General features: G+C 58.6%; 1 protein-coding gene and 1 long non-coding RNA gene across 9 annotated transcripts; one reads left to right on the top strand and one right to left on the bottom strand.

Annotated features, from left to right (window-relative positions):
• Window positions 1–318: 318 nt before the first annotated feature.
• On the bottom strand, window positions 319–23,677 carry GRAMD1A (GRAM domain containing 1A). 8 transcript variants are annotated; one of them, XM_072750713.1, is made up of 21 exons: window positions 19,042–19,187; window positions 14,181–14,228; window positions 13,046–13,256; window positions 12,937–12,957; window positions 12,437–12,521; window positions 12,221–12,324; window positions 12,027–12,122; window positions 11,229–11,309; window positions 8,136–8,248; window positions 7,817–7,967; window positions 7,096–7,294; window positions 6,048–6,191; window positions 4,382–4,500; window positions 4,157–4,299; window positions 3,487–3,590; window positions 3,230–3,403; window positions 3,052–3,139; window positions 2,435–2,446; window positions 2,020–2,127; window positions 1,816–1,936; window positions 319–787 (listed from the first exon to the last, which is right to left on the bottom strand). In XM_072750713.1, the coding sequence occupies exons 1-21, from the start codon at window positions 19,047–19,049 to the stop codon at window positions 695–697; spliced, it is 2,223 nt and encodes a 740-aa protein (XP_072606814.1). In that variant the 5' UTR covers window positions 19,050–19,187; the 3' UTR covers window positions 319–694. The 8 variants fall into 8 exon arrangements, with proteins under 8 accessions (XP_072606814.1, XP_072606809.1, XP_072606799.1 ...); XM_072750708.1 differs by lacking the exons at window positions 14,181–14,228; window positions 19,042–19,187 and adding exons at window positions 13,360–13,484; window positions 14,034–14,170; XM_072750698.1 differs by lacking the exons at window positions 2,435–2,446; window positions 14,181–14,228; window positions 19,042–19,187 and adding exons at window positions 22,494–22,811; window positions 23,520–23,677.
• On the top strand, window positions 19,436–25,553 carry LOC140597984 (uncharacterized). The gene is made up of 2 exons (XR_012000103.1): window positions 19,436–20,048; window positions 23,552–25,553. It is a non-coding gene; the product is annotated as an uncharacterized lncRNA (long non-coding RNA).
• The last annotated feature ends 1,633 nt before the right edge of the window (window positions 25,554–27,186 follow it).

The raw sequence follows: 27,186 nt of genomic DNA, 5'->3' as shown, positions 1-27,186 counted from the left end.
AGAACCATTCACTTCTAAGAACCCCGGAGACAGGTGCCACTCTTATGCCCATTGTACAGAAGGGGAAACCAAAGCTCAGAAGGGTTGACCCCAGTTGCATCATTGCTAAGGGTCAGGGGATTTGCACCCAGGTCTCCAGGCACCTAAGTCTGTCCTCACAGCCCCAGCACAGGACCCTGATGACGCAAAGCTCGTGGAAGATGCTGGAGAGTCCCAGATCGTGTTAGTGACTCAGCCCCTGAAAATGGACAGATTCCCCCCTTTCAGCACAACCGGAGGCTCCCGCCCACTCCCAGGGACCTCACAGGCACAGCCACAGCCATTTCCAACCCTTTATTGGGGCTCTCTGTCACCCCAAATAAATATAATACATTAAACCCAGAGCTGAGGGAATCGTGCACCCCAGAGGCACCCCCCACAACCCCAGCTGGGCAAAATAAGTTAGCGGAAGGGGCCTGCCATAGGCCGGGCCAGCTCCCTGGCTGGGCAGGCGATGGCAGCTGGACTCGCACAGGCTGGTCTAAAGTGCATCTCGGTTCTGTGGTCCCCATGTCTGCGTGGCCCCTGGCTGGGCCTCTGGGAGGGGTGGGCGGGAGGCTCCCGGCGCTCACACCGTGCCAGCAGTGGCCGCCGAGGCTCTGTGTCCATCTGTCCATTGGGGGGGGGGGTTGGCCACAGGGCTGGGTGTCTGTCCTCAGGAGAAGCTGTCATCGGGCCGTGGCTGGGAGTCGAAGGGGGGGTCTGAGACAGTGATGCCTTGATGCAGCTTCTCCAGCGAGAACTTCATCTGGGAGGAAGGAGAGGGCAGGGTGGGGGGTGAGCGCCCATAGGGGTTCCTACAGTTGAGGACCTGGGGAGAGACCTGAGGGGCCCTGCCCCCTGCCAAGGTCACCCTGGGACAACAGGGGAGCCTACTGCACCCAGTGTAACTTCTAAGTTGCGGCCGATGGGAGGAGCCCAGATGGCCCAGGTTCCAGTCACAGCCCTGCTATGCACTGGGTGGTCTTGGGCAAGCCCCTCCCCTGCCCGGTCCCTCAGCTAGCTGAACGGTGGGTCAGTCACAGCCCTGCTCCACAGGGTTAGCTCCGGTTCTGACGGGCGAACACGTAGCACCTGGCACACAGGAAGGCCATTCTCATTCCCCTCTGGGTGACCTTGGGCACGTCTGAACTTCTCAGACCTTAGCATCCCTATCTGCTGGACGGCGGGTAACAAGAGCATCCCTCTCACGGGCTGGCCTCGAGGGGCAAATCAGTTGGTCCTTTTAGCCCAGAGAACAGCCCGGCTCAATCTGTGTCTGTGGTGAACCAATACGAGAAGCTGACTCTGTGCCCTTGGCAATTTAGGAGAGGAAGGTCATCAGACTTTAGCTTAACATGGGGAGGCCCTGCCATCCCTCTGAGGGATGGGACCCAGCCTCAACCCCGCCTGCCCCCACCGCCACCGGTTCAGCGATGGACGCGTGAGCCCAGCAGCCGGTGAGAATGAGCTCTTTCCTTTGCAGTCAGCCTGGAGCTGCTGCTATTGCCTCGGTCAGGGGCGGGAGGGGAGGATGCCCCAAAACAAAGCCAACTCTGGGGGTGAGCAGAGTCAAGAGATGGCGTGGGGGTGGCTGGACTCAGCCATCCCTGAAGTCACGCACCGTGGACACTCTTCCTCCAATGAGAGCCGATTCTTTCTTCCATTTTTCCAGTAACCCTGGGAGCTGGGGACTATGAATGGTTTCCTCGTTTTACAGAGGAAGAAACTGAGGCCCAAATGTATCTACCACACGTTGGGATCTGAACACGGGGCCCTGCAGCCCCAGAGCCTCACCTCGTCTAGGAGCTCCACGGAAGCCCGCAGGATCTGCCTCCACTTGTGCACCTCGACGCTGTGGAACTGCTTCTGCAGGGCTAGGATCTCCGCCCACTCCGTGGCCGTCTGGGGGAACTTGCTGGAAGGGAGGCAGGGCCTGAGCGGGGCCGTGGCCTCTCTGGACCTGCCCGAGTTCCCATCCCCTGCAGGCCATCTACTCACCCCTTGGCCAGGGCCAGACTGTGCCAGGACTCAAAGGTGTGGGCCGTCCTCTCCAGGGACCAGAGGCGATAAAAGAGCAGGACATTGAGGGCGATGAGGACGATGAGGCTGAGGGCAGGGGTCAGAGGTCAGAGTCAGGACACAGATGCTCTCGTAAGTCGGTACCCACACAACCACACCTTGAAGGGGCACCACAATCACCCCCCTTCTCAGAGGACAAAGCTAACTTAGAGAGGGTGAGGACCAGAAGCAGCAGCAAAGTCAAGGGGTCAAATCCAGGCCCATCTGACACCCCCGCCCTCAACTGCCACAGCAGGCCGCCTTGCCGGGAGAGCTGGGGGCTCAGGTAGGGACAAGGGGCTGCAGCTGGGGGTTGAGGTGAGAAGCGAGGGGGGTGCAGGATGCAGGGCCCTACCTCACACAGATCCTGCGGAAGCAGCAACGGAAAGACAAGGAGGTGAGAGCCGCCCAGCCATGAGACCCCCCCCCAGTGCCCCCCAGCACGCCAGGCAGCCCCTCTCTGGCCAGTGCTGGAAAACGGAGGCCCAGAGGGGCTGAGTGAGTGACCTCTGCTTCCCCAGGAAGCCTCCCCCAGCTTCCCCGGCCCGGCCCTGACCCCTAGCTCTCTGGCCTGATGTCAGGTCTATTAGTCACTAGCAGCGTCACCCAGGTTAGGGTTGGGCACAGAAGACAGGACTGGGATGTGTAAGTGACAGCGCTTCTTTTCCATCGCTCTCCCGGTTCACCCCATTCCACCTCCTTTGGGTGTCAGCTCCCCCAGAAAGCCCTCCTTGCCCCCTGGGTGAGGTCAGGCCCCCCTCCGACCTCCCAGAGCCCCCAGGGTCCCCCTCTCCCAGCGGGACAGACTTCTCCACGACAAACGGAGCGGTACAGTCATCTCCGCTAGGCCACGGGGTGAGCCCACGCTCTGGCTTCAGCAGACGCTGGCAGAGGCCAGGCACCTGCCGAGGTCACACAGCCAGAACGCAGACCCGGGCCTGTCCGACCCCAAAGCCCAGGCCCCTTACTCACACAATGCTGATGAGAACCAGGGCGCTGGGGATGCCCGCCCCGGGGCCCTGGTCCACGGATGGTTCCGAGAAGCGCGAGTTGAGGGAACCTGATGGGGAGCACCGAGGAGTCAGACCCGTCCCAGCACACCCACGGCCCCCGCTCCTCTGCCTGCCCTGCCCCGGCCTCAGGGACATACCCGAGGTGTGCATGCCAGCCCGGGCACAGGGGTCGGGGTCCGGGTGCTGGGGCCCGTCGCTGTGACCCCTCCAGCTCAGGGGCCGCTTGCGCCTCCTCAGGCCTGACAGCAATCCTCGGGCATCCTTTCCGCCTTCCTCCAGGGACAGCTTCTCGGCTTTGGCAAGCTCTCGCTCTGTGGACACAAGGGAGGCCTCCGCATGGCTGGACCTAGCCAGGCCACGACCCCGTCCCCGCCCTGGCCGACCTGTCCCCTACCCAGGTGGTGGAAGTAATCCTCAATGCCGCTCCAAGAGTTCTTCTCAATGAGCGACTTCACGAGGCTCCAGGGCTGCTTCCGGTAGCGGATCTCGGAGGACACTCTGGGGTTGGGGGGACAGGGTGAGGGGGTCAGGGTCTGACTCCAACCATTCCAAGCGGGTGCTTTCCGTCCATCCATTCAGAGAGGGCCCCTGGCCTCCCCGGACAAACAAGCACCCCTTGGCAAGTGTCCCAGCCTCAGCAATGCCCTCCCACGCCAGCAGCGGAGCCTGCACCTCGCCCCGGACTCTTCCGTCGCGCTGCTGTGCCCCAGCTCCACCCGGGGTCCCTGAGACAGCTCGCCACGTCCCAAACTGAGCTCCTGATCTTCCCCCAAACCCATTCCTCCCCACCTTCCCCCTCCCGGGCAGTGGCAGCCCAGGCCAGACACCTCCGGTTTGCTGTCCCCCCGCTGTCGGGAACAGCACCAGGCACAGAGCACAGCCTCCAGAGCGGACAACAGCTGACCCGAGTCCCTGCGCTCTGCCCTCTACCATTCCGAGGTCAGAGGCCTCGGGGCCCAACACGTGCGCTCCTCTGCAGGGTGGCAAGCAACTGACTTGGGCTGGGGAGAGCGGGGCGGGGACCCTGGGACCCCCAGAGCGCCAGGCGAGGGGCTGCTACCCACCGGAGCCGGGCCTTGTTCCGGGCAAGGCCCAGGATGCAGTAGCGGTGGGCAGTGTAGAAGTAGTCCTGGTACGGGATGCCCTGTGTCAGCACCTCCGAGTCCACCACACAGCCGCCCGCCTGGGGGCCACGCCGGAACAGTGTCTGCGGAGACCGGGGTGCGGGGGTGAGGGCCGCTCCACCCGGGCCGTGCCCCCCGCCCCGCCAGCCCCTCTGCCTGGCCCACCTGTGTCTCCACCACCGACGCGCTCTTGGGGCCCAGGGGGTTGCTGATGGGAATGGTATACGTCAGCACTCGGCGCTGGTGGCACTTGTTGTCCCCGCTCCAGGGACTCAAGGTCACATCTGCAAGAGGGAGGAACACAATGAGGAGACCGTTCTCCACTCTTCTGCCCGCAGGCCGTGGGAAAGAACTCCAGTTCTCTGGGGACTCGCCCCCAAACCCGCCCTGCTTCCGCACCCCCACCGCGTGTCTGGCCCACCTTCCTTCTGGACACCCTAAAACTGCAGGTGTTGGGAATACTCAGAGCTGGGACCTCTCTCTTCCCTACGTTCGTCACCCACCCATCCTGGGGCCATCTCGTCCGCTCCTGCAGCCTCAGTTTCCCTCTCTGTACCTGTCCTGGCTTCTCCCCTAAGCCTCCGACCTAGGATCCTGTGACCTCCTGAACACCTTCCCCTGGAAGTTCCCCAGACACCTCACACCCACCAGCTCCCCCACTGGTCTCGGCATTCCCCTAAACCTCCCTTCCTCTCGGGGTCCCGTCGCAGGGTAGCCCCCCCCCCCACCCTCCAGGCTTCCCCAGAGCCCTGGGCCCTGCCCTGGACACTCCCTCCCCTGTGTGTTCACTTGACCTCCTGAGTGTGGCTGCTGGTTCAGCCCATCCCTGCCTGCCCAGGGCCCCACTCCGGCCCCCCGAGTTTCTGGCCCCAATCTCCACTGAGGTCCAGGCGTAGCTTCTTAAAGCCAAGCCTGCCCCTGCCCCCAACCTGCCTAGAACACTCCATGGCTCTCCAAGGCCCCGGACAGAATTGAGTTCCTCAATCTGATGTGCCAGTCCTTCTAGGACGTAAGCATGGAACCCCAGGCACGGTCTCACTCGTCCTGCAGGGGTTCTATGGGCTTCATTTCCACCCACATCGATAAAGAAACAGAGGAAGACCAGCATCTGACTCGCCCCTCGCTGCTGGACGCCCTTCCACAGCCTACTGAGCTCTTCGCCTGGTCCCACGGGAACCCTTCCACGTCCCTGGCGCTGTGGCTTCACCTGGCGCTGTGGCTTCACCTCGCCGCACCGGCCACAGAGGCCGGGCCTCAAGGGATCCTCCCAGGGTCCGCCCCTGGCCTCAGGGCCTTTGCAGGTGCCCGCTGGCCGCCCGGGTTTCCCCTCGCCTCCTTCCCTTTCCCCAGCAGAGTTCCTCCTTCAGGCCTCGTGGTTCAATCTCACATCCTTCCATCCATCCTTGTCTGTGACCTGACACCCCTCTGACGTGCAGAGTCCCGGCCCGCCTGTGACTTGCGCTTCTCTAGATTCTCAAACTCCTCTGCCCCGGCCTCTGCAGCAAACGGACCCAGCGGCCGCTAAGTGTGTGATCGCGAGCTTGGGCTTATTAAACGCTTCTGACCTACCGCTGTTCGTGGCTCGTTTCTAGTATCAACTCAGAGTTCTCGGGGGCCGCGGATGGGGCAGGGACTATCATCACACCCCTAATGTACAGATGAGGAAACTGAGGCAGAGAGGCTCAGAGTCCTGCCCGAGGCACTCAGCTAGCTGCGAGGCAGAGGGGTGAGGTCTCCGGGATGTGGCAGCTGCACCCACGCGCAGGGCGGTGCCGGCCAGGCCCAGCGTCCTCCCCGCACCCCCGCCCCCGTCACGTGGGGGCCCCCCGACCTGTGAACTTGCACTGCTGCAGGAAGCCCTGCAGGAAGGGCGAGTCTGAGAAGAGCATCTGCTGGAGCCGCTCGGCGCCCACGTGGAAGACGGAGTTGATGAGGAGGCGGCCGGAGAGGTCGGGAAGCAGGGCGGCCAGGTCAGCTGCGGGGCCGAGAGGGGCGCTGGATGGTGCATCCCCCCAGGGCAGCTCCCCGGTGCCCCCCTGGCGACTGCCCCTCTGCACCCTGGCCTCCCGGGCTGGGGGGGGGTGTGGGTGCTGCCCTGGAGCACAGCTTGGCCCCCTTCTGCCACAGGGGTGGCTTTGGGGGGGCCTTGCCCCAGGCTCAGCCAGAGCCACCGCAATTGGTTCACGCAGGACACACGCCCAGGGCACCCCACCCCATGACCCTGGGCCACACTGATGGGCCTGGGGGTGGGCCTGTGCTCCAAGCTGGGCCAATCAGAGCCCAGCCGAGAGCTCGGGGTACAGCCCGTGGGAGAAGCTCAGAAGCTCGCTCTCTCCCTGCTAGGCTAGGCCGAGGGGGGCCAGGGGGGCCGAGGGGGCCCGGGCTGGGGCTCCTGGGCCCCCACGAGAATACAGGCTTCCTGAGAAGGAAGTTGGCACAGGAAAAACGGACACAATAGTAACAAGAGCCACCGCTCAGTGGGCTGAGCACTGCTCGCATATTAACTCCTTTCATTCTCTTAACGGGACCCTATGGCCCTTAAGATCTCTTAGCAGGGACCCTATGAAGTGGGTATTAGTATCGCTGCCCCCATTCTTCAGATGAGGAGAATGAGGAGTTAAATAGCCTCCCCAAGTCCCACGGCAGTGTGGCCGGCACTGGGCCCCTGGCTGGGGATCCGGCTTCAGCCTGCGCTCCTCTCCATCCCTGCGCTGCCTGCGCGGCGGAGCTCAGGACAGGTGGCTGCCTCGCCATCTGAATGCCCTACCCGCCCGCCCCTGGAGCTTTCAGTCCCCCGAGCCGGTGAACCCCTTGCTAACGCCAGCCTGAGTGAGGCTGGTCACGGGTAACCCACGGGGAGGACGGGGCCACCCCCTCACCTTCCTCCCCTGTGGACGAGGAGGAGTTACTGGTGTCCGTCAACACTTCCTCACTGGGCAGGAGATCCAAGGGGCCCAGGGAGGCGGGCCCGTTGGGCGGGGCAGGCTCTGTGCTTGGGGGTTCAGCCACCGGGGTCACTGTCTGGCTGGAGGAGGCGTCTGGCTGGCTGTCTGTCTGCTCCTCCTTGTCCTCCTCTGCCTGCGGAGAAAGGCTCAATCCAGCCCCGTCCCACCCCCATTCCAGCCCGAGGCCCCCGTGCACCGACACTGGCCAGAAGGATTTGTAGGAAAACCAACGCTGGGGGGGGGAGTGTGTGCTGCAAGGGGCCCTGGGGCTGCCCAGATGAGGGCCCCTCTCGGCCCCACCAGGGTGCCTGGTGCCTGGGTGTCTCTCCTGCCCACCCATCCTTCCATGCCTCCATGCCTCATCTGTCTGTCTTTGTCCATCACCCTTCCGTCCTCCCATCCATCCATCCGTCCATCCATCCAAGTCTTGCTTCTTCTGTCTCAGAGTCTTTTCCTGTCTTCTGCCCTTCTGCCTCTCTCTCTCTCTCTCTCTCGTTCCTTACCCCATCCCTCTGTCCATCTCCTCCCTTACACCTCCAACCCCCTCTTCTCTGGCCCTCTGGCTGTCCCCTCTCCATCCTGCTACCCCCTCCCCCGTCTGTCCCTCTCCCTGACAGCACTCCCCATCCTCCTCTGTCCCCCATCCTGGGCTCACCACGTGGTCTGCATCACTGCTGGCCCGGGAAAGGTTGGGGGTGAGGCGGCCACGGCGCGAACCCACGGGGCTCGGCTCCTGGCTGTTGTCGGCTGCCCCCGAGGGGGTGATGTCACTCAGGGCAATCACATCTCCCACTTCCTTGGAGCTCCTGCGGGGAAAGGGAGGGTTTAGGATCACCATACCTTTGAACCCCACACACCCTCCTGGTCTCCCAGGCTAGACACCCACCTCGGTCCACCCAGGACTCCAAAAGCTCTGCACACAGCCCCTACGGTCTCCCCCGACCCCAGGAACCAGCCACCAACCTCTGACTCACCCCAGACCGTTCAGCTGCAAGGGGCAGACATAGTCCTCATCCTCACTGGTGAGGCCCAGCTCTGAGCCGTAGCACTGATGCACCAAGTGCCAGAGCTCGCGGGGACTCAGCGTCTGGGCAAGCAGGACATGGGGTTGGCCTCCACTTCACTAGGCCAGAGCCCTTCCATCCCTGTCCCCACTAGCCGCCACCCCCCCCCCCCACTCCCCGGGCTCTGCATCCCTGTGGTGTCCACGAGGGGGCAGCACAGTCTCCAGTCCCAGCCCTCACCCAACCCCGCTCCATTCCCCATCACCAGGAGTCAGGGTGCTCAGGACATTCCCCTTAGGTCCTCACAAGAGGTTAGCATTTCCAGATGTACAGAGGAGAAGATAAGGGAGGCCCAGGGAGGGGGGGGGACATGTGTCTGAGGTTCCACAAGTGGAACAGCTCAGGGATTCAAGCCCAGCCCGACTCCAGAGCCAGGGCTCCCACCCACCCCTGCTGTGCCACCCGGTTTTTCCCCCCGAGAGTTCCTGCCCAGAGCAGCTGAAGGCTACAATGGAAGAGCATCGTGGAGGAGTAATAACAGTAGCAGGGGAGCCATCCACTGAGCTGTTTCCAAGTGCCAGGCCTTCCTCTAACTCCAACCCATGGGCACACTCACTGAATCTTCCAGAACAATTCTATAAAGTGCTAACATGGTCATTTTGAGGCACAGAGGTGCTCAAGTGGCAGTGGTGAGGTGTGACCCAGGTGGGGGGGGTGGGGCACGCTGCTCTAGATCTTGGAGCTAACCACTGGGCCAGCTGCCTCATGAGAGCTGACATGACCGAGCACTTAACTCTGCACCCAGGTCTGGGGACTATGAAGTAGGAAAGTCCCTGTCTGATGGGGTTCAGTTACTTGCTCCAGGTGGCTCAGCTCCTCAGTGATGGAGCTGGAACTCCAACCCCAGTGCTCTGGCTCCAGGGACTGACCTCGGATGCCTCCTCTGCCTGCACCCTCCTTGGAGGCTCTGACTCTGCGCTGTCCCTGTCTCGGGCTCCTGTCTGGCACTTTCACCCCCCGGGATGGGCATGGCTGGCACTGCCCGCAAGAGGACAGGACATGAGCACAGCACAGCTGGAGGGGCAGGTTTGGCCTTCTGAGGCCAGCAGTAAAGACATCATGCCATGCCTACCTGACATCTATCCTCCCTCCCTCACTCACAGCAGAAACTCAATTTGTTTGGGGTGAAACAGCCCTAAAGATAAATTATAACTGGTTTACACCAATTTTTCCATCTTTTCCTTTGCAACTGAGGGTGATTATGCTACCTGGTTCTAGCCAAAGAAACACAAAGAAAAGTTGGTTTAAAGGGGGCTTTCCCTCCCTGATAAAGGAAGGTCCCCTTTCTATCCACTTATTTTCTCCTTCACGTTTGGGACACTTATGTGAGGGAGGGCATGATGCCTATGGCTGTAGCCACCATCTTGCAACATGAGACAAGCATGTGGACAAAACATCAATACGTAGAAGGGGGACAGTGTGGGAGAATAAACAAGAGGTGGGGTCCTTATGACAGGGGGGGAGCCCTCAAACCCACCCTGGATTGCCTGCCTCCAGACCTCTGGTTAGAGGAGCATCAGTATGATACAGACCCTACGGGCCACGGGTCAGAACCCCACCCTTGCTAAAAACTCTCATGACCACGGGCAAGGCTACCCCTCCATGTTTCACTGGTGAAACATAAGGGTGGTTGTGAAGATAAAGTGAACCAATGCGTGTAATGCTCAGAGCAGGGCCTGGCACCCAGGAGCACCCTAAGTATTAGCTGTTATTAGGATTCATGGAGTAATTCAGGATCTGTTTGCTTCAAGCATGTGTGGTTTTCAGTGACTTGCAGCCGACTGTATCCTACTTAGTAAACTCATGCAAACACAGTGGGCAAGGCAGGAGAGCCTGCAGGCTGGCACACCGTAGACCCTGGGAATGTACAGAGTCTAAAAGCCCTTACTCAAAACCTCTGGGGCAAGACATACGTCAAAATTAAGAAGTCTGGGGTTTTACGAAAGATAATACAGCACCTATGCGGTATGTAGTAATATGGTCCCAACAATAATGAATGTGCTATATTCAGTATCCAGTGTAACATACACCACAGGTTCTCCAAGTATGGTCCAAGGAGGATTTCTGGGGGTCCCCAAACCCTCTCTGGAGATCCACAACATCAAAATTATTTTCATAAGTACGGTAAGCGTGACTACCAGTGTCAGGCGCTACTTGCCTTTTTCACTTTTATTCTCACACTAGTATACGGTGGAATTTTCCAGAGGCTACGTGACATGTGATGCTGTCTTTTTCTGGTGGCTAATGCAGCGTGTGCTCGTGTATTCCCGTGTTTAAGAGTTTTCTCCAGTTTCAATTTCTGATCCAGTAAACACTGGTAGATATAACCCACTTAACCAAAGGTTCTTTGGAGTCTACAATCATTTAGAGAGTATCAAGGGTTCCTGTAGCCACACAGTTTGAGAATCATTGGCTGAATATGCCATCGGATAGAGACCATAACTTCATGTTGAATTACGATTACGTCTAAGCTATACCCCAGTCATCCACGTTAACATTTTTTGTCCTGAGGCATATGGACAGTCAGTCACGCGGAGATAAATGTAGCCTGTGCTGTACAGGAAGCACGTGCAGCCATTCAAGTTCACTTAAATAAAATTAAAGGTGCTGATCTTCAACACCACCTGCTTTTCAAGAGTTCAGTAGGCGCAGGTGACCAGGGGCTGCCGTATGTAGACAGCGCGGATGGAGAATGCTTTCATCATGGCAGAAAGTTCTATTAGCCAGTGTGGACGCAGACCACAAACAGCCATGTTAGCTCAGGTCAGATTTTGCTACCACACACACAGGGGCACCCCCTCACTGTCAGAGCATTTTTGGTTTGTGGAGGTGAATTAAGGGACCACGGAGAGGCGTACACATGGGCAGGGCCTGGCGCTAGAGCTGCTGGCGGCTCCCTGACGGAGTCTATGCCCACGGAGGGGAGCCAAGGGGCCCTCCAGCTCTGGCACCCCCGGTGCCATGAATCCCTGCAGCCCCCCATCCATTCGCATCCAGACCCACCTTTTCAAGCAGCGCGTTCTGCCACAGGCGAAAGATGAGGAGGAAGCAGCGGTCCCGGGCCCCGAAGGAGGTGAAGAAATGCTGCAGGAGAGAGATTGGGGCATGAGGGGGCGGAGAACAGGCAGGGCCAGAGGGAGGGGAGGCTCCGTCGCCATCCACACTTTGTGCCCCGATCTCCATCCTGATGTATCCACTCCTGCATCCCTTCATTCCTGCCCCAGAATGTTCATCCTGTGAGTCCCCGTGATGAGGAGACGACCCCTGGCCCTGCCCCCAGACGGGCTGTGAGGGGGCCGCCCAGGGCACTCTCCCGGTCTCCTTCGACCAGCAGGGGTGGTCACCTAGTCCACATCTGGCCAATAAAACACAACGGGAAGTCTGCTGTGAAGTCTCCCCACCACTCCCTTCTCCCTTCCTGTCTGAGTCACTGGTGTCAGGCAGCCGTCTTGGGACCACGAGGCAACAATCATCAGGACAGAACGGACAATCAGGGCAGGCTTCCAAGGAGAGGGGACGCCTGAGTTGACAGATTTATGGGAGGGACGAATTTTACTATTAATATTACCCCTGAGCAGCTGCATGAGGGGACAGACCAGGGGACTGAGACGAGGGGCTGCTGTCGGGGGTCCAGGTCAGAGGTGGTGGGAGCCTCGGCCAGGCCAGCGGGGTGGCGGGGGAAGAAAGAGAAAGCGAGGGATCTGAGAGCTTGGGGTGCAGAACAAACAGGGCTTGGGGCGGGAGGGACGGCTAGGACCAGTGACCCCAGCCCCCCACTCCCCCCCCAGGCCCTCGGCGCACCTTCTCGCTCTCAGTGCAGATCTGGATGGCATTGGGGATCAGCTTGGCTGTCTTCTCCTTCTTCAGGCACGTCACTTCCTTCAGTTGGATGGAAATCTGAAGACGAGAGGCCCGGTCAGAAGAGGCCCGGCCCGGCCCCTCCTGGTCCCCCCAACACCCCCCCCCCCCCCCCCCCCCCCCCCCCGCCGGCTCACTGTGGTTTCCCAGCGGAAGATGTTGCTGTAGAAGCAGATCCAGTTCTCGGAGAGGTAGAGGCGGCCCTGGAGGAGGATCTCGCGCTGCAAGGCACAGGAGTAATCTGAGGCGGCCGAGGGGAGAGACAGCAGACACCCGAGTCACACACATGGCCCACGGCCAGGGCGGGCGGGCGAGGCGGGGGACGGGGACGGGGACCCGGCGGCAGGGCTCACCCACGATGAGGCGTTCGGCCTCTGGGAGTTTGCTGAACAGCTTCCGGAAGTCCTCGTTCCGCTGTTTGTACGTGGGGCTCAGCATCTGGGGGAGGTTGGGAGGGAAGAACCCGGAGGGGGGCTCGCACCCCTGCTCCCGCCCCACAAAGTGCCCAGCAGCCCCTCAGCCCCCCGCCAGCTCTCTGAGGTCTCCTGGGGCCCGGCTCCCGCCCGGCTGCCACTGCCCCCAACACAGGACTAATGGTGACCGCAGTGCACACAAGCCGGTCCCTGCGCCACCCACCCACCAGCATCACTGGCTCTCAGCGGGTGTTCCCTTCGCCTTGTAAGGCCGGGACAGTTTCCCAGGACACGGGCCCGGAGAAGTTAAGCAATCACTCAAGGTCCCACAGGAAGCAAGCAGCAGCTCAGGGTGGGACCCTAGGGCCGCCGACCCCAGCACCCAATCCCCCGGCGCCCTCCCTCTCCCCGCTCCAGCAAGACCCCTGCCCAACACTTACGCTGTACCAGCTCTGCATCTTCTGCAAGAGAAAGGAGCAGAGTCAGAACGAGCCCCTAAACTCCCCTGCCCTCCCACCCGTCTCCCCAGCCCGCGGGGCTTGTGGCAACCTTGCTATTGCGGATGAAGTTCCGGCTGCCCAGGCTCTGGGTGCTGGGTGTCCCGGGCCCCCCACCCTTCTCTGAGGAGCTGTCTGACCCCTTCTCCACCATGGTGCCCGGTTCAGGCTCAGGCGGGGGCCGGCTTGAGGGCAAGAGCTGCAGCCGCTTCCGGAGAGATGGGGAGCTGCTTGGAGTGCTCCGGCCGGAGTGGGGGGTGGTGCTGGGGGAGAAGAGAAAGAGGGACATGGGGTGGGGGGACAGGCTTGGTGTGGGGACAGGCCTTGTTGGGAGGCCCACACAGCAGCCCATCGACCCCCACCTACCCTCTCGCCTCCACCTCTAGCAGCAGGACCGAGCGAGCGAGCAGTTCCCTAATTCCCTGCACCCCAGTGACTTCATCTGTGACCCACGGGTGATAAATAAGTGTCCTCATCTGCTTGTTTGGGCACTTGAAGGAATCAATAGGCATAAGTGCTTCTAGTCGCCCCTGGCATATAGTGAGCTCTCAAGGACACCTCCCATTTTTAAAATTATTAATTCATTTACGAATATTTTTTGAGTAGCCCCTTCCTACTCAGTAGCTTGAGCTAAAAACCTAAGCATCTGCTTAATTTTTTTCTTGTTCGCTCTTCCTTTCTAACCTGGTAGCAAGTCCCACCTGCTCTATCTCCAAAATCTATTTCCGCCATTTCTATTACACCCCTTTCCCCTGCTCCAGCGCCCCGGCCCGGCCTCCATCCTCCCCTGCTGGACATCCCAGCAGCCTCTCCCTGAGCTCCCTGTCCCCATCCCCGCCCCCCTGCAGTATGTTCCCCACCCGGAGCCACAGGGAGCCTGGGAACCCACTCAGGCCAGGGCCTGCTGGCTTAGAGCCCCTCCTGGCTACACTGTATTCCAGGTAAAGGCCAAGTCCTCACCCTGTCACCCAAGGCCCTGGGGTGGCCTGTCCACATCCTCCATTTCAGCCACCCCAGCTTCCTTTTGTCCCTGAGCTCACCAACTGCATTCCCACGTCGAGACCTCTGCACTTCTGTTCCCTCTGCCTGGAATGTCCTTCCGCAGCCCAGCCCAACAGGCTGTCTCACTTGGCTCAACGCTCCCCTTCCCCTGGGGACCCAGCCCACGAGGCCCACCTCACACTAACCTCAGCTCATCCTGTTGGCCTGTTGATTTGGCCCACTGTGGCCTCCGACTGTGAATTAAGGAAGTTTTAGTTACCACCTTGTCCCCGGCACCCAAAACCGTACCCAGGAGTGAACTCCCAACAAACACCGGAGGCTACACGAATGATCTGTGCGCTGGCGAGAGCGGGAGCGGCAGAGGGACACCTGCTGGCCCTGTGCCAAGACTCGCCCTCGGATTCCCTAGTCCTCGGGCAACCCCGTGCACGTGACAGGTGACAGTATCGCCATCCCTGCTTCCCAGAGGAAGCAGCTGGGACCCGAGGCAGCAACCACTTGTCCCAGGACGCAGTGGTTTAGGTCAGGGCAGGGCTCTACCCCGGGGGCCTCCATCTACTCTGGGGTGGAGGTGAGTCCCCGGACGGCTCGGGGCTCCTCAAACTTCCCTCTCTCGCCTCCAACTTCAGCACAGGCTATTCCCCCACTGCAGACTGTCCTTGGCCTTCTTCGCCTAGCGAATTCGTGTGCGTCCTCCAGGACGCTTGCCCTCCACCCCTGCCTCCCGGACAGAGCCTCCCTGTTGTGCAGCCCTGTGGGCCCCGGGCAGCTCGCACCCTGTCCCCAACCACTCGGCCACCACTTTCTGCCTCTGCTTCCCCACCCCAGCCCTGACTACTTCTGGGCTGTCGCTTGTCCAACAACAGCTCCACTTCCCCCACAGGTCTGTGAGCTCCCCAATGGCAAGCCTTGGTGTTGTCTTGGTCACTGCTCTGTCCTCGGTATTGCTCAAGACAGGACCCAGGGTGGACATTCATGTCATACGTGTGAAATGAGTTTGTAGAATAAAATAAGTAAATAAATAAGTGAAATAGGTGGTGACCCGGGCCACAGCCATTCCCCCTGGGCTACTGCAGCTGGCTTCTCTCAGGTCTTCCTGACACCCTTCCCCCGCTCTGCTCCCCACCTGTGGCCAGAGGGGAAATATTGAACACCTGAGTCAGGCTGGGGACCCTCCCCCGAGCTGCACCTGCCTCCAGCTAAAATTTTTGCCTGGGGCTGGACCCTCTCACCAACCCCTTGCTCACTCTTCCCCAGCCCCTGCCTTGGCTGTTCCCGCCTCCCAAACGCCCTTCCTCCCAGATGTCCAGAGGACTCCCTCGCCTCCTTCACATCAGGGTTCAGTGGACAATTCTCCAAATCGGCTTCCTCTCTAACCCACACTCCCCACCTCTCAATCGCTCTCCCTCATCCTTTTCCACATCAGCACTTCCCCCGCTCGACTTTCTGTAAGGTCCCTCCCCACACTGCGCAGGGAAGGGGCTGCTCCAGGAGCATTTGCTCTTGTGGGCTGAGAACCTGGATTCAATTAGGTGTGAGCTTTGCCCAGCCCTCGGCAACCCCCAGCCGCTCACTCCCTGCGTGACTTTGGGCAAGTGTCTGCACCTGGGCCTCATTTTCTGCCTGACTGTAATGGCAATAACAGCATCCGCCTCACAGGGTTGTCTGGGGGGGAAAGTGAGGTAATAATACACAGATGATCCTTGAACAACATGGGTTTGAACTGCGTGGGTCCACTTCTACGGGAATTTTATCCAATAAATACGGTACCATATTGTAAACGTATTTTCTTTGTGATTTTAATAGTTTTTTTTTTTGCAGATGGCTTTATTGTAAAAATATAGTATATGATACAGAGAGTATCCTCCCCCAAAAGTATGTTAACCAACTGTTTATGTCATCAGCAAAGCTTCTGGTCAACAGCAAACTCTTAGTAGCTAAGTTCTGGGGGAGTGAAAAGCCACACACCAGTTTTCACTGCACGGCAGCTCCGTGTCCCTCACCCCCGCGTTGTTCAAGGTCAACTGCACGGAAAGCCCAGCACGTGGAAGGCCCCCTGGTTTGATTAGTCGGGGCCGTCGGACAATGGAGGACAAGGCCCCGCCACTGCCCCTGTGTTCAAGATGCAAAGGCGACCCGGACAGGTATCACACCAACACCTCGCCTGGGGCCCAGAGCCCGAGCTGACCCCAAGCTCCATCATTCACTCACTAAATACTCATTAACCGCGCGTGAGCAAAGCGGATATCATCCACCTGCAGGGACCGGACACCCCAGCTGGGGAGCAGGGACGATGCACAAGAAAACGTGTAAATGGAGATGCGGACCTCAGACACTGCTCAAGCTATAAAGCGGCCCGAGCAGCGTGGGCAGACCCAGAACCCCAGACCCGGAACCCCTGGGACCCGCTGCAGACCTCCAGACTCTGGACCTGGGGGCGGGCCTGGGAGGCTGAAGCACGTTCAAGTTTAAGGGCCAAGGAAACAAAGGAAGGCTAAGTGGGCACAGGGCACACCTGAGCTGAGCCCCAGGACCAAGAGCAGCTCTGCCAAAGGACAGGGGAAGACTGTTTTAGGGACAGGGGCTTGCAGTTCAGGGACAGGACTGAGCCTGGCAGGCCTGAGGAGTGAGGTGGCCAACGAGGTAGGGGAAGGCAGACAGGAGGGCACAGGCCCCCCTTCGGCCCTGTAGCCCTGGCCAGGAGTTTGGGTTTCACCCTGAGGGCACTGGTGAGCTACAGAAGGGTTCTGAAGGAGGAGGTGACCACATTCGCCACCCCACCCCCACCCCAGCCTCATCATTTCACCTCTCTAGGCTAAAATGCAGACCTGTCCTACTCTCCCACAGCCACAGGTCTAGGGGAGGGTTGCCTAAGGACAGGCCCCATAACACACGGACGGGGCAGGGTTCCTGCTCCCAGATAGTGCTCCTCTGTAGGAGGAAGAGGAAGTGCCAGAGAGCAGCACAGCCCTGAGGCTGCCCAAGCAGGCAGGCTGCGGCACAGGGAAGGGAGGGGCCGGTTGTGGCTGAGGACCGTTATGGGGGGCAGGGACTCGGAAGAAAACAGGGTTTTGCCACCGCAGACACCTCTCTTGGGACTTCCTGGGTCTAACCAGGCCCAGCGCTCCCTCTGGTCAAAGGAGGCAGCTGCACACCTACATGTGTACTAAAGGGAAACGTGGTGTGGGTTGCACACAGCCAGTATCACAGGCAAACGGTACTTCCCCACTGTTACAAGTCCCCCCCCCCCCAGCCCATCCCCACACAGCGGTGGTATGGCAGGTGTGCCACTCTCACACGCAGAACCAGAGTTCTAGCATAATTACAAGTATGCTACAGCCCCAAGGTCCCAGAGGTTACACGCACATGCCTGTCCACGCTGCACACATGCAGCTGCAGCGGGTCACGGGAACCACAGAAAGCTCCGCAAAATTCCATTCACATGCGTGGCCACAAGAAGGTCTCAGAGAAGAGGTGAAAGCAAATCATGTTCTAGAGGGAGAGCCACACAACTAAAAGAGCGGCCACAGAGGACCTCAGCCAACGCAGGTACAAGGTAGGTATGTGCCCAGGCCTCCTGGCGTTCACCACCTGGCGGGGAAGACCTAGTGAAGGCCTGCTCTGATGTGGCAAGCGATGGAGGCGTCAGCTGTTGTGGCCGCGGGAGAACCTGGACGCTCACAGAGCCATGAAGGAAGGGCCCAGGAGGTCATGGACACATCCTAACACAGTGGCCCGGTACCGAAATAACGCGTGGGACACGCTTTATAAACTCCAACAGAGGAGGAGTGTCAGTCGTTACTGTTCCAAAGAGTCAAGGGTCTCAGGAAAGAAGGAAAAAAGGTCCCGGGCCCACTAGGAACCACAAGGGATCTCTCTCCCTCTTGCTTTCACACACACAAAAGCCCTGAGGGGCTCAGCTGCACACACACACACACAGAAGCTCGGGCACATACAAAACTGTCACGTATGGATACACACAGGAACTTTCACACACAGATGTAATCAGAAGTAAATTACAGGCACAACCCCGGGGGGTTCCAGCCATATCCGCCAGGCCCCAGACACACAGTGTCACGTATGCACGCACGCAGGTAACTAACTTAAATTTGCACCAGGCACTAATGTGTTCCAAGGTAAAGTACAGAGACGGAGGGTAAGAGCTGTAAACACCACGTATAGGCACCAAGTCACAACTGGACACACAGGCAACTTAGTGACACCTTAGAGCCGCAGATGGAAACAGAGGTAATTCTTAGAGACGTGCAGTGCACACACAGCCAGGGAGGATCACAGCGGCCTGTGCACTAGGAGACCTAGACACACGGATACACACGCCAAAGTCACAACCAGACATGCATGGTCTGATGGGATAACACATTAGGCTTCTACAGCCGTGGAAGGGCACAGACACACACACGCAGGGCCCCCAGACACAGGCAGAGTCACCACCAAACATCCCCAAGGAATTTACAGTAACACATGGAGTCACAGATGGAGTTTGACGTAGATCACACACGCGGCCAGACAGGCTGCGCGGCGGGAACGCAGACACGACACGCGCACACACACTTCCACGACACCTACAATTCACACTCGAAACGTTCGCGGCCCAGACGGGGCGTGGGAGCTCAATCCCCGGCCCAGCACCCGGAATTCAGGCCGAGGCCAGGCGGCCACGAGCCCCCCCCCCCCCCGCCCCGCAGCAGCTCCCGCGGACGAGGAGGCCCGAGGCGCCCGGGCCCGGAGGCGGCTGCACCCCGGCCTGCCCCGGGCTCCGTGGCCTGGTTGCGGGCCAGCGGGGTCGTGCGCGCCGCCGAGCACCCAGAGCCCCCGGAGCCCCCGCCCGCCGCGGCCCGCTAGGCCCGCGCCCTCCCGCAGGCCCGCGCCCCCCGCCGAAGCCCCGCCCCCGCCGTCGCGCCCGGGCCCCGGGGCAGCGCCCCCCGCCCCCGCCCCCGGCCCCGGCCTCGGCTCCCGCCCCACCCCGCCCCCACCCCGAGCGCGGAGCCCCGGCCCCGCCGCCCCGTCCTCCCGCCCGGTCCTTACTCGAACATGGATGCGGCGGCGGGCGCGCCGGCCTCAGGGCAGGGCCGGCCGAGCGGGGCTGGGCTGAGCTGGGCGTCCCCGCGGGGCACCTGCCGGGCCTGCCGAGGCCGCCGCCCGCCGCCCGCCGCGCGCCGCCCGCACAAAGGCCGGAGCCGGAGCCGGAGCCGCGGGAGCCGCCGCAGCGTCAGCGCAGCCCCCGCCCCCGCCCCGCCCCCGCCCCGCCGCGTCACGGCGCCGCCCCCGCCCGCGCGGGAAGGGGGGCAGCGCGGCGCCCGGGGGGGCCCGGGGCGGGGGGGGGCGGCGGGCCCTGGGACCGGGGGGCGGGGGGGGGCCTAGCCCGGAGCGGCGGGGCGGGCCGAGACGCAGGCGGCGGGGCGGTTAGAGACGCGGGGACGGGGGCGGGGGGCGGGGGTTAGAGACCCGGGCCCGAGCGGCGGGGCCGCCCGAGATGCCGAAACGCGAGAGAGGAAGGGAAAAGAGCCCAAGAGCCGGGGACTGAGAATGGAAGGAGGCGGAGGAGCGGGCCGAGGAGACGGAAGCCCAGCGAGAAGCCCCCTCCGCGGTCCCGCAGCGGGTCTGCGGCCCCAGCTGCGCCCCCGAGCGGCGGGACCGAGACGGCGGGGGGCGGGGGGCGGAGGGCGGAGGGCGGGGGCTGCGAGCCCCGAGGAGGCGCCGCTGGCGGGAATGGGGCGCGGCCCGGAGGCCGCCTCCGCCCTCCCGGCGGTTCCCACACCCGCAGGGCTGGACGCAGGGAGCCCTCCGCGGCCCGCAGCCGTGCTGTGACCTTGGGCGCTCCCCCGCCCCGGCGACCCCACCGCTCGGTGCTCAAGGGCTTCCCACGGGACGGCGCGGGGTGGGGGCGGCGGCCCCCCTGCAGGTGGGGAAGCCCCGACTCGCGGCCGGGAAGGGACTTGGCCCAGGTCGCGCAGGGGGTAGGCCGCGGAGTCGGACGCCCACCCCCGCGGGGGCTCGGGGTCGGTGTGGACGCGAGCCTGGAACACAGAAATGTGAGTCCCACCCCACTCCTGGCTCGTTACCCCAGCGCGGAGACCCCCCCCCCCGCATGCTGTTCCCACCTCCATTCCTATCCCTCTCCCCACCTTTGCAGCACCCCCGCCCCCCGGAAACCCCACTCCATCCACTTCTCCGTTCTGGGGGACGGCGGGCCCCAAACTCCACCTTTCCAGACCCCTCTGTTTCCCTCACAACCACATCCAGGTCTCAGCAATCCGTGTACGTTCCACCCCTAAAATCTCTCCAGGATCTAGACTTTTGGCCCCCACTGCCCCCTGTGCTGGACACCACGACAGCGACTTGACTGCTTCTCTGCCTCCTGCAGTCAGTCTGCCCCCCACCTGCAGCCAGAAGGAACCTACGAACCCCTGAGTTAGGTCAGGGCCCTCCTGCCTCCCAGCCCTCAGGTGGCTCCATCTCAATCCAGATGAAAGCCAAGTCCTCGCCTACTTGGTCCAGGGGGCTCTAGTGTGGCCCTCGTCCCCATTCTGGCTTCCCCTCCTCCCTGTCCCCTTTTTGCATTCCCTTGGGCCCCGAGCCTCCCTGCTGTTCCTCTAACTCACCAGACACATTCCCGCCCCAGGGACTTTGAGCTTGGGGTTCCCTCTGCATAGAAGTCCTCTCGGGTCCTAGAGAGGCCCTCGTGCCATCATCCATCTCCCTCTCCCTCACAGTTCTCTGGTCTCCATACAGATGACCCTTGAACAACATGGGTTTGAACTGTGTGGGTCCATCTATACGCGGATTTTTTTTTTTTTTTTTTAGCAATTCAGGACTGCACATGTATTTTGTCTTCTGCATGATTTTCTTAGAAACGTTTTCTTTTATCTGGCTTACTTTATTGTGTATATAATACAGATAACGTACAAAATATGTGTTAACACGTATTTAGGTTTAACACACGTTTATGTTATAGGTAAGCTTTCCGGCCAACAGTAGGCTAATAGCTGTTAATAACAGCTAAGTTTATTTTTTATTGTTTATTTTTTTTATTTTTTAATTTTTTAACAGCTAAGTTTAGAGTCAAAAGTCACACTTGGATTTCTGACTGCGTGGGGGGGTCCGTGCCTCCTAACCCCCACATCGCTCAAGGGTCAACTGTACTTCTCTTTACCTGTTTCCTGTTTTGAAATACTTGTAGAACTTTAATTAGAGAATATTTCTTTCAAACAGGAAAGAAAGAAAATGGTCAGCCCCACCACCCATATCCAACAGATGTGGACATTTTGCCATTTTCATTTCAGATCTTTTTTTTTTTTTTCTTTTTTAAAACAAACTTTTACAGGCACAAAGGCCCAATTCCCAGTCCCTCCTCTCTCTGCTCCTGCCCCCAAGATACCCACCACCCTGAAGCCGGTGTGTGTGCCTGCTGTGCACTTTTCCATTCAGGATGCAGCCGCCACAATATACCCTATTGTGGGATGTCTTTTAAAAGATACACAATTAGGCTCCTACTGTATGTGCTCCTACTGTATTTTGCAACTTATGTTTCTCCATCATCATTATTTGCTGAGGCTTCTCCACTCTGATACACAGAGCCCTATTTCATAAACCTTAATTCTTATCTGGTGTCCATTGTTGTAAGAAACCCTGGACCTGGATATTTCTATTCAGGGCTATGGTTCTTTCTTTCCCCCTGCAGCCTCGAACCTTCGACTCCTGTCTCCTTGTGCCAGAGGCAGCATTTCTTTGCAGAAGTTTTGCTTACGTGTTGTTGTGGGGTTTTTTAGAGATTTTATTTATTTATTCATGAGAGACACACAGAGAGAGAGAGAGAGAGAGAGGGAGAGACACAGGCAGAGGGAGAAGCAGGCTCCACACGGGGAGCCTGGTGCAGGACTCGATCCCAGGACCCCAGGATCACGCCTGAGCCAACCTCTGAGCTGCCCAAGTGTCCCCATTTCTTTGTTCTTTTCTTTCTTTCTTTTTTCTTTTATCCCTTTTTTTCTTCCCATGAACTGCAGCAAGACGTACCTTCTACACTGGCCTCCAGTACAATATATGTAATATACATGTGACATGTAGAAAAATACGTAATGTCACAAAAGTCGGAAACCACCCTTATTCACTACCTCATACACTGTATTTTCAATTCTATCCTATTTCTGTTTGGAAAAAGTGCTGATCGCAACACACTACTTTGGTTTCATGGCCCTTAAAGGGTCACGATGCAGTCTGTAAACCACTGGGTGTGCCCAAGGGGTGTCCCCCTCCCCCGCTAAGGAGGCCTCGCTCAGGAGAGCAGAGAGCTCGGAGCCACTTGTCCCAGCGCACGTTCCCAGTTGCCTCTTTCTCCTTCTGCGTCTCCTTCACAACTGCCCGTCAGGCCCCACTGCAGCTGCCCTCCAGCTCCCGCACCTGGACGGCGTCGGCCACCCTCAAGCATGAGTCCCTAGAGAGAGAGAGCACCTCATTTTTTGTCCCGACCCCCGGCTGACCTGTCCCGGGGTCGACTCTCCGGGTCTGGGGTCCTCGGCAGCTGTAGGCGCTGGGGGGTTGGGGTGCCAGGTGGTGACTCTCCGTCACTGCACGGTGTTATGTGAATGGAGGGCACCTCCAGAAGCCTCCAGGGCTCAGGGGCCAGGCCGTCCGCCCTGCGACCCTGTGGGGGCTGGCTCTGCCACTCCGCTGGGGGCCCTGATGCGCCCGGGTCGCCCCCCTCGGCCGATGGGGGCCAAGGTGGCTCTGGCAGGAGCTGGGCCATGGCGGGGAGGGCTCCACCTGCTGGTCCGGGGCCTTGGATAACGGCACAGTCTCTGGGGGAGAAAAAGAGAGGTGAAGGGGGAAGACCCCTCCAGCCCCACCGCTCCCCTGAGGGTCAGGGCCATCTGGTCCCCTTGTGACCCTGACTGAGACTCATTTTCCTCTCCTGGAAACTGGGGATCCTAGTGCCCACGTCCTCCGGCAGCTGGGCGGTGTCAGAGCGCCCTGGCAGGTGGGGGGCCCAGCCCAGCGCCCGCACATGCTAAGTGCTCAGGAACAGATCACGCCCCTGGGTTGGGGGTTCGTCTGAGCGCTCACGATGGGGCCAGGCCCTGGGGTTCCTGCGCACCAGCGGCCCTCGCTCCCTTCCACACACACCAGGCCAGGAAGGAGCCAGGCCTGAGGGGCCCCGGGGAGACGGTCCGGGATTTCCCTTCCCTGTTTGCCCAGCAATCGCCTCTCCCAAAGCAAACAGAGGGAGGGTGGCCGCTGGGGCCTCCTCAGCTGGGAGGAAGCCAGGCTCGTTCTCCACCGCGGCCGTCATATTACAGGCCACCTGGGTCAGGGGACATCAAACCAGTGTCTGTCCACACAGCAGAACGCAGAAAGGGCTGCCCAGGGAATAGGGAAGGGGGACCCAGGGGACCTGGAGAGGGCTTCCCCTGGCTTGCGGAAGGGACCCTGACCCTGACCCTGACCGGCCAGGCCCGGGCCCGGGCCCCAGGCTCCAGGCTCCTTCCCAGGCACCCCAACATCTATACCTTATGGTTTCCTCTGCCTTCTGTCCCTACAGGGTTCGGACTTCCAGGGTAAGGACAGGAGACCAGGCCCGTCCCTGCCCCCAGGAGTCCTGGCTGGACCAAAGAGTCACAACCTTGCGGCCAGAATAGCATGTCCGGCTGGAGTCGTGTTCCCCTCTGACCAGCTGTTCCTGGGAGAAGAGATGGAGTGGGGGTGGGGGCGCCCACGCCGCACGGGAGGCTGAAGTCAGCCCTCTTGCCTGTCCCCTCTTGACCACCCTAGGTCTCTACTGGCCCATCTGTCCTGTTGCTCAGCCTCCAGCCACGATGCAGCTTCTGTCCGTCCCCACCATTCCCCCAGAACTGCTCCTCCAAGCCCAGGGTCACCCCCAAGTGACCAAACCTGGGACGCTTTCTAGTCCTCCTCGTCCTTCCCTGCTCCTAGAAGCCACAACCTGGGAGACCCGTCTTCCTTCTGGGAGGTTCTCTCTGCCTCTGAGATGCCTCAGTTTCTGGCTCTCTCCCTACCCCACTGGCAGCACCGGCTCAGCTTTCTGTGCGCAACTCTCTCCCCTACTGGGTCTGTGGGAACTGGTAACCCCATGGCTTAGGTCTGGGCACTTTTCTCTTACTTTCCCATTTTTATCACATAATGATTGACACATACTAAAAAGTGTCTGTGTCATAGACTTATAAAGCATGACAATAAGGTGAACCCCACAGCCCCCCACCCAATTTGGGTGCATCACTGGTGAGTACCCCTGTGACTGCCCTGTGCCCTGCCCACGCCACCCCACTTCCCTTCCAGAACTCTCCATCACCTCTCACTTGACAGTTATCATTCCCTCGCGTTGTTAACAGCTTGTAAACATCACAGGGGCATGCAGCCCCTCAACAATATATTTTTAGTTCTACTGCTTTCGAGCTTTACACGAACCATACCATGTGTCATCTGTGACTTGCTTTTCTCGCCCAACATGATTTCTCAGGCTCAGCCACAGGGGTGGTGACACTTCATCTAATCCTGCGACTACCCTCCCTTCCGTTGTGGGAATACAGCACAATTGGTTTATCCAACTTCCTGCCCATGGACAGCAGGTTGTTTCTGGTTTTCTGCTCTGATGAGTAAAGCTGCCCTGAAAGGTCCCCGGGTGCATTTCTGGGGTAACTCTTGGGCTAGCCAGCGTCCCCCTGATTGCCTGGCCCCCCATGCCTCCCTGTGCACGTTCATCTCCGAGCACTCAGGTCGGTTCTGTGACCTTCTGTCCAGCCCTGGGTCTATAAGACGTCGCCTTCATCACTTTAGGGTTACGGTTAAGTCTTGATGTCTGAGGAGCAAGGCCTCCTCCTTTGTTCCTCTTCGACCACAGTCAGCTCATCAAGCCCCAAGGAGAAAAAAAAATCAACAAAAGGAATTTGCTTGTTACGTTATACCCAACAACTGGTATCTTTGAATACCGATTTTTCCGAAACTCTCCAAGTATTTGGGTAGGGGTTCATGTCACTCTCTGGGGGTTTAGGAATTTTTCTTAATTGTGGCAAAATATACATAAAAGGTACCATCTCAGCCATTTCTAGGGACACAGTTCAGCAGCGTCAGGTATACTCAGTGCTGTTGTGTGTACGCATCACCACCTGTGTTTAGGTACTTTTGAGAAATGATTTTCCTTGTAAATTTCTTTCCTATCTTTTTTCCCAGTTTTATTGAGAAATAATTGACATTTGTCACTGTGTAACTTAAGATGTACGGCATGATGGTTTGACATATATTGTGAAATGAATAACACGATAGACTCCACTAATGTCCTCCTGCCCGTGGAGAGACATTAAAAAGAAAAGAGGGGCGCCCGGGTGGTTCCATCGGTTGAGTGTCCACTTCAGCTCAGGTCGGGATTTCAGGGTCCTGGGATCAGCCCTTCATCGAGCCCTGCATTGGGTTCCATGCTTCATGCTCAATGGGGAGTCTGTTTCTCCCTCCTCCTCCCCCTTCCCTTGCTCGTGTTCTCTCTCTCTCTCTCTGAAATAAATAAATAAAATCTTTAAAAAAAAAAAAAAGGAAAATAATTTTCTCCTTGTGGTGAGAACTCTTAGGACCTACTCTCATAACAACCTTCCTGTCCATCACACAGCGAGTTTACTATGGTCATCACGTTGTACGTCGCATCTCTAGCACATAGTTGTCTGATAACTGAATTTTTTTTTACCTATGGACTCCTTCCTCCAATTCTCCCTCCCTCCCACTTTCGTATCTTTTGCTAGATGTTTTCCTTTGGAATTTCACGTTTATAAATGATCTTTTAGTGACAGATAACACAAAGGAAAAGGCATAAAATATATGTGTGGCTTAAGGGGCACCTGCGTGGCTCAGCTGGGTAAGCATACGACTCTTGATTTCAGCTCAGGTCATGACCTCAGGGTCGTGGGATCGAGCCCGATGTTGGGCTCCATGCTGGGCATGGAGCCTGCTTGAGATTCTCTCTCTCCTTCTCCCTCTGCCCCTCCCCACCTTGCGCGCACATGCACCTGTGTGCACGAGTGTGCGCTCGCGCTCTCTCAAAAATAAAAAAAAGTAAATAAAATATAAATATATGGCTTAATATATAGTTATAAAGGAAGAACCCACGGACCCACGGACCCACCACCCAGCCCAAGAAAAAGCATGGTGCCAGCATCCTCAGAAGTCACAAATGCCTTCCCAATTAAACCCCTTCTCTCCACAAAAACAATACACCCTGACCTCTCTGAAAATCCCTTCCTCTGCTTTTCTTTAGTTGTACCACTTAAGCACATATTCCCCAAAACCCAAATTTAGTTTTAACTGTTTCTGAACTTCATACAAGTAGAATAACACACTTTGCATTCTTTTGTACTTGGCTTTTCTCGTTTAGTATTTTGTTTACGAATCATTTGCCTTATTGCATATAGCTGGAATTTGTTCATTTTAAATATCATATAGTATTGATACAGTACTGATGAAATAAATTGTGGATAAATACCACTATTTATCAATTATGTTGACATTTGAGGGCTTCCCAGTTTGGGCTATTAAAAATAGTACTGCTATGAACATTCTTTTCCATTTCTCCTTGCATTCCTCTCTGTCAAATATCAAGCATCCATCCATCCACTCATCCGTCCATCCATCCATCCATCCATCCATCCACTCATCTGTCCATCCATCCACTCATCCATGCATCCATGCATCCATCCATCCACTCATCTGTCCATCCATCCACTCATCCATGCATCCATGCATCCATCCATCCACTCATCTGTCCATCCATCCACTCATCCATCCATCCATCCATCCACTCATCTGTCCATCCATCAACTCATCCATGCATCCATGCATCCACCCATCCATCCATCCATCCATCCATCCATCCATCCACTCATCTGTCCATCCATCCACTCATCCATCCATCCACCCATCCATCCATCCACTCATCTGTCCATCCATCCACTCATCCATCCATCCATCCATCCACTCATCTGTCCATCCATCCACTTATCCATCCATCCACTCATCCATCCATCCATCCATCCATCCATCCACCCATCCATCCCTGGGTGTTTCAGAGCTTCCTTGATCTATTGGTCTATCCCTGTGCAAAACCTACACTACCGTAATTATATATACCTAATTATCCTAATTATATGTATAGTTTTATAATTAGTCTTGATATCT

This window comes from Vulpes vulpes, chromosome 1, assembly GCF_048418805.1.
Source record: "Vulpes vulpes isolate BD-2025 chromosome 1, VulVul3, whole genome shotgun sequence".
Taxonomy (NCBI): Eukaryota; Metazoa; Chordata; class Mammalia; order Carnivora; family Canidae; genus Vulpes; species Vulpes vulpes.
Note: the sequence above shows the minus strand (reverse complement) of the source record. Positions and strands in the feature narration are given on the sequence as shown.

Bases quoted from the DNA above. Each gene is read 5' to 3' on its own strand.
- GRAMD1A (XM_072750698.1), bottom strand. From the start codon at position 22,759: ATGGCCCAGCTCCTGCCAGAGCCACCTTGGCCCCCATCGGCCGAGGGG. The intron at 12,958-13,045 runs GTTGCCACAAGC...TTTCTCTTGCAG, and splicing joins ACTTCATCCGCAATAGCAAG to AAGATGCAGAGCTGGTACAG. The intron at 7,968-8,135 runs GTGAGTCAGAGG...CTTTCCCCGCAG, and splicing joins TTGCAGCTGAACGGTCTGGG to GAGCTCCAAGGAAGTGGGAG.